The 5,461-nt window shown below is 43.9% G+C and overlaps 1 protein-coding gene across 1 annotated transcript; it reads right to left on the reverse strand.

Moving 5' to 3' along the window:
- Positions 1-724: 724 nt before the first annotated feature.
- pou4f4 (POU class 4 homeobox 4) lies at positions 725-4,907 on the reverse strand. Its single transcript, XM_074672218.1, has 2 exons — positions 4,567-4,907; positions 725-3,200 (listed from the first exon to the last, which is right to left on the reverse strand). The coding sequence occupies exons 1-2, from the start codon at positions 4,684-4,686 to the stop codon at positions 2,274-2,276; spliced, it is 1,047 nt and encodes a 348-aa protein (XP_074528319.1). The 5' UTR covers positions 4,687-4,907; the 3' UTR covers positions 725-2,273.
- Between the last annotated feature and the right edge of the window lie 554 nt (positions 4,908-5,461).

The raw sequence follows: 5,461 nt of genomic DNA on the forward strand, positions 1-5,461 counted from the left end.
CTAGTTGTTAGTCATTTTTACAAAGTCAGATGTGGCCCCTTTTTTGGAAGAAGTTTAAACAGCTTGGAACAGCAAGGGTCAAAGGGCAGAATGAATGCTTTTATAAGTTGTTGAATCTGAGTTACTTTTTACTTTACGCTTTCTAACCCCCCAGAATCAGCCTCTCTGTCTCTGCACCTCCCTCTTAAGGTTTGACAGTTGTTTCTCACCCTCACAGAAACGTTTGTTCTGAACTAAAGCATCAGATCTGAGAGGCTCCTCCTCGATGTGATAGAGCCGTGTGTTCTCCTCAGAGCCGGCAAAGCTGATCAATACGAGAGTCACTCAAGTATCAAATCCTATTCATCACCGCTGGGAAGCAGCTTTCAGACGGACCTCCTTCACCTCCAGGCTTCTCCTGTTTCAGAGCAGCAGCTGCCCTCCTCTTCCTCCACCTCCCTGCATACATACCCAGGACGCGCGCACACGCATGCTGCTGCTCAGAGCTCAAATTGCAGCGGTCCATTAAATCTATCTTTTGAAAAATGCTTCTAACACCTCTGTCTGCAAACACAGAGCATCTCATGAAAAGCTGATCACACTAATGACACGCGCATTTAAAGATGGCGTAAGGCGTGCGTAAAATTTTAGAATGTAAAATAAATAATGTTTCAGTTTTTCCCCCAAAGAGAGTCTGTCAGAGGAAGAAGTAAAACGTGCACGGTTTATTTCAGCTTCTGTCGCTTACACAGACACATTTAAAGCACACTTTCACAAATGAAATATGATTTTTTTTCTCCTCCAAAATAAATAAAGATCAAGTAAATAAATAAATAGATAAAGGCAATGTAAAGAAAACAAAACATCTAAACGAGTTTAAGTGTTAATGTTGGAAAAGCAGGTTTAAATAAGGCTGACCATCGTCCTTCATCAGAATATCTACAAAGTGCGCTCCACAAAGGTGTCAGTGACCATTCATAATAATGATAATAATAATAATAATAATAATAATAATAATAATAATAATAATAATAATAATAATAATAATAATAATCTGATTGTCAGAGCATCATTGCAGTGAACATACAACAGGTTTACACATCAGTGAGTCTTCTAGGCCTAATTCACCATGAAACTGTGGAAAAGAACACAAAAAACCTGAAAAATCAACCCAAAAATGACCCTACTCCACTTTTTCGAGTGTGTGTGTGTGTGTGTGTGGGTGTGTGCGCGTGTGTTTTAAAATCACCATGAACGTGCCAACACTTGCGTAATGAGGTAGCCACACAGCTATACCGTGTGAATGTGTGTCCGTGCCTGTGTTTGTGTGTGTTTGTGTGCCTATCTTCTTATTGCAATGCATTCATTTTGGGGGGTTATTTTTTGGACACCCCTCTCCCCCTTTAACGAGTAAACCATGCAATGGATTACAGGAGATGTTGTGCCTCAGGAATTAGACACAGATCGAGTTCTTTTTTTTTTTCTTTTGCTCGATCCGCTCCCTAAAAAACTAACTAAACACCTGGGAGAAAAGACAATACATTTCAATGAGCTTTCCACACACGGAGGTGCAACATATTCACAAATATGTACAATGATAAATATAAAAAAGCTATTCGGACAATGAGGAAAACCATCCCTCGGTCTCCGTCATTATTATGCTTATTTTTGTACAATAATTGCCATAAGAACGGATGAGACGGAGCGCTGTTCTTCCATGTCTCAGAGAGAATCGGCCTCAGCTCTGTGGAGAAGCGTCAAGATTTGAGTCTCAGGTTTTTGGACAGGGTCTCAGTCTTTCTCCCAGTCCCGGTGCTCCGTCTCCACTGTCAGAATAAAAACAGGTACACTGATGGATCCGGTGTCCAACATCCGAGCACTTCCAGGCCGTGGAAGGAGGCAAAGCGCAATTCTGGCGCACTGGTCAAACCCCAGTTTTTTTTTTCTCTAGGTGAAATACTTTCAGCGAAAACCGGGATTCAGGAACTTGTGCAAAGAGGATGTTCATACAAAAGTCCAGAAAAAATCTAATTCTGATGTAATAAATAACAAATTTAGCCAATGCGATGACAGAGTCCAAGTTTTCCGCTTCATCTTAATTTTGGTGATTTTTAGAGGCAGAAATCACGGGATTATAATCTTATTCTGGTCGGGGGAAGAGCGTTTGAATGCCCGGTGAAGTGATGAAGGTCCAGCTCCAGCTGAAGGTACCGTGTTTTTTTCTGACAATGCGCAGCAGCAGCTTGTCTCTGATTTGTCTTTTTGTAAACGAGGCAGAGTTTCCTCTGCGGGTCTTAGTGTGTCGCAGAAAACTTCATTCGTTTCTGCTTTTGCCTCTGATTGCAAAACCAAACCCGGACCACGTTCTTTTTCAGGTCCAGTTTCTCCGCGATGGCAGCGATCTTCTCCGAGGAGGGCCTCGGCTGCACAGCGAAATAGGCCTCCAGGGAGCGCTTCTCCGGGGCCGCGATAGATGTCCGTTTCCTCTTTTTGTCGCCCCCGTTGAAGATCTCCGGCTTGGCCATCTTCTCCCTCTGCGCCCGCTCTGCCTCCTCCAACCAGGCCTCCAGGATAGGTTTCAGGGCCACCATGTTGTTGTGGGACAGCGTCAGGGACTCGAACCTACAGATGGTGCTCTGGCTCAGACACCCCACTCCGGGGATCTTCAGGTTGGCGAGGGCCGCGCCCACGTCCGCCTGAGTCACACCGAGTTTGATCCGCCTTTGTTTGAACCTCTCAGCGAAAGACTCCAGCTCTCGTGGATCCGGTTCCGAGTCTCCTATACCACCCCCCAGAGAGCTGTGGGAGCTCAGCGTGTGCGGGTGCATGTTCATGGACTGTTGGTGGTGGTGGTGCTGCATGTGGTTGATGGCTGACATGTGGGCAGCGTGGGCTGTGTGTGAGGCCGTGGAACAGACGTCCGAGCCCGGCATGCCTCCCAGAGAGATGCCCGGTGTGAGGTGGTCCAGCAGGTCTCCATCCAGGCCCTGAGATGGCTGGTGGTGCGCAGGGTGGTGGTGGGAGGTGAGCACGGAGGGGTGGTGCAGGTGCGCAGAAGAGGAGGTGGGGGTGCAGGTCATGCTGGTCATGGTAGTCATGGTGTGGTATGTCGCGTCCGGTTTGAACGGATGGCTCTTCTGGGCCACAATGTCCACCGCAGCCAGGGCCTCGGCCCTCTGCAGGAGAGTCTCATCGAAGCCCGCGAAGATGTTCCCCTGGAGCTGCGGGAGGAGCAGGGAGAGACCGGTTAGAGGAGGAGGATGGACAAAAACCAGCATTCAGTCCCTATGAAGTCATAGTCAGTTTGATCTCCCTACTGCGTCGTAAAGAATCGCAACCTTCCTCTTTATAAATTCTCTCCAGTTTCCCTTTGTTTTATTACAAGAATAATCGATGTTAAAATATATTGATTATAAAGAAAGTATTTTATTTTTTGCTTTATTAAAATTTAAAATTAGGAAGGAAGAAAATACGAAAAAAAACGAGATGCACATTAAAAAATAGCACTCTGAGATTTCTCGGAATGAAAAGTGCGTTATAAATAAAATGTATTGTCATTATATCCATAACTTGATGAATTGTGCTGTTTGCGAACTGCATCAGACAGCTTTTAAAATATGGGATAAGTTACTATGTGGTGAAATTTCGAATTACGTACATCCTTGTTGAGCCTTGACACAGCTTCCACATACAAGAATATAAATGTATTCGTGCAACTTTCTCCAACTTCTTAAAAAAGGAAATTCAATGCAACTTGGACATCAGCTGCTCGGCCCAACAATGTCTGGAAAGTGTGTCAGCGTGGATGGATATTCATTTAAAATTAATATTTACGATCTCCTGAATAATTTCTGCGGACAATGAAATGAGACGAGTGTGAGTTTGAATATGAATGGGACAATATGAGATAACGCGCTCAGAGAATCCACGCTGCCTCCTCCATCTTTTATCTACTCTCTCTTTCAGCAGAGGTTACACCGACGATGAGGGTCTCCTCCGAAGTAGCTTGGTGCGTCTTTATGCACAGACTTTTAACCACAATCTGTTGTTTTGAGAAGCTCTTCTTATTCCACTGGTGCTTCTTTTACCTCTTTCATATTCAAATCTTCACTAATGTTACATATTTTAATAGTGTTGTATTTCTACAATTTTCTGGCATAGGTAAATGTATTAACCACAGTTATAAAAACTGGATGGTTTCATTCCCCTGCTCTTTCAGGTGTCTGAATGTTTAACGACAAAGAAACCAATGCAGAATCTATTTTTAAATAAGAAAAAATGCATCAAAATAACCGTAAAACAATTCTGAAGTTAAGGTGAGATATTCAAAACTTACTCAGCAGGATTTATGCCCATGAATCCACTGTCAGTGCGCCTTGGTTTAAACCACATTTCTTAAATTCCAAAAGCGTGTTTCTCTCAGAAGATGCCACATTTGCGAGCCAAACATATTATTAATTCAAATGTTCGTTCTCCTTTCTCACTTTTCGTCTGGATATTTTACTGTGCATAATTCGAGGAGACCTGTCCTCAGCTGAAAGGAGGAACAAACAGTACTGAAGCATTTTTGTATTTAAGTGGACTCACCGACGGCGTGGGCAGGCAGGCCCTGCGGATGGCCTCAGAGCTGGAGTGCAGCGGGGTGTATTTTGGTTCGTGCAGTATGGGGTGCATACTGAAAGGCTGCTTGCTGTTCATCGACATCATGATTGCAGAAGTTAGGGAGGGTCGTTGTCCGTCGTCCTCGATCGGCTCCGTGTTGGTTATTTTCTAAAAAGAAACGCCTCAGAGAGGAAAAAATTAGCCGCTCGGGGACAAAATTTGAGAAAAGTAGTCGTGATTGAGTCGCACGTGGACTCAGGTTTGTTATTTAGGACACCGAAAAGAGAAGGAGAGGTAACTCCCGGGTTCCTGCAGCTCTGCTGCCTCCTCACAGACTCCTGTAATAAAGATGCTGCTGCCTCCACCTCCTATATCACAGCCTCTGACGTGCAGACTCCACTTCATTGGTGGAGCATCACTACCTCCCTCTGGACTCCTCGACCAATCATGCGGGGTTTTTTTTGGAAAAGGCCGCGCCCACAAGCGCTCCTGGCCTGCTGGAAAGAAAGATGCTGCGATGATGCGCTGTTTAAAACCGTGGCTGAATGAAGACCAATAACACGAGTTTAACAGTAAAAGTTTAAATCTTCAACATAAGAGGAAATGGATAGTTAAACCAAACATCTTCTTGAATCAAATAGCCTATATTAGGACGTTTAAGAAAACCGATCGTGTTTAGGTGTAACATATTGAGAACAACAAAAACCAAAAGATTGGAGTAAGTTGATTACAATCAAGAAAATAAATGTTTGTTAAAAGATATTTATGTGATTTAAATGCACAATTTCCCCAAAGTGTCTGCATTTTATGGATTATTTATGTGCTCTAAAAGTTGTGAAACGTCTGTTTGTGGCACTTGTTTTGTCAATTTTCGCACACA

The sequence above is a fragment of the Halichoeres trimaculatus genome, unplaced genomic scaffold, assembly GCF_033239565.1.
Source record: "Halichoeres trimaculatus isolate MK-OKI-2021-1 unplaced genomic scaffold, fHalTri1.1 fHalTri1_scaffold_6, whole genome shotgun sequence".
NCBI classification, from domain to species: domain Eukaryota; kingdom Metazoa; phylum Chordata; class Actinopteri; order Labriformes; family Labridae; genus Halichoeres; species Halichoeres trimaculatus.

Bases quoted from the DNA above. Each gene is read 5' to 3' on its own strand.
- pou4f4 (XM_074672218.1), bottom strand. From the start codon at position 4,686: ATGATGTCGATGAACAGCAAGCAGCCTTTCAGTATGCACCCCATACTG. The intron at 3,201-4,566 runs GTGAGTCCACTT...CTCCTCCCGCAG, and splicing joins CCTGCCTGCCCACGCCGTCG to CTCCAGGGGAACATCTTCGC.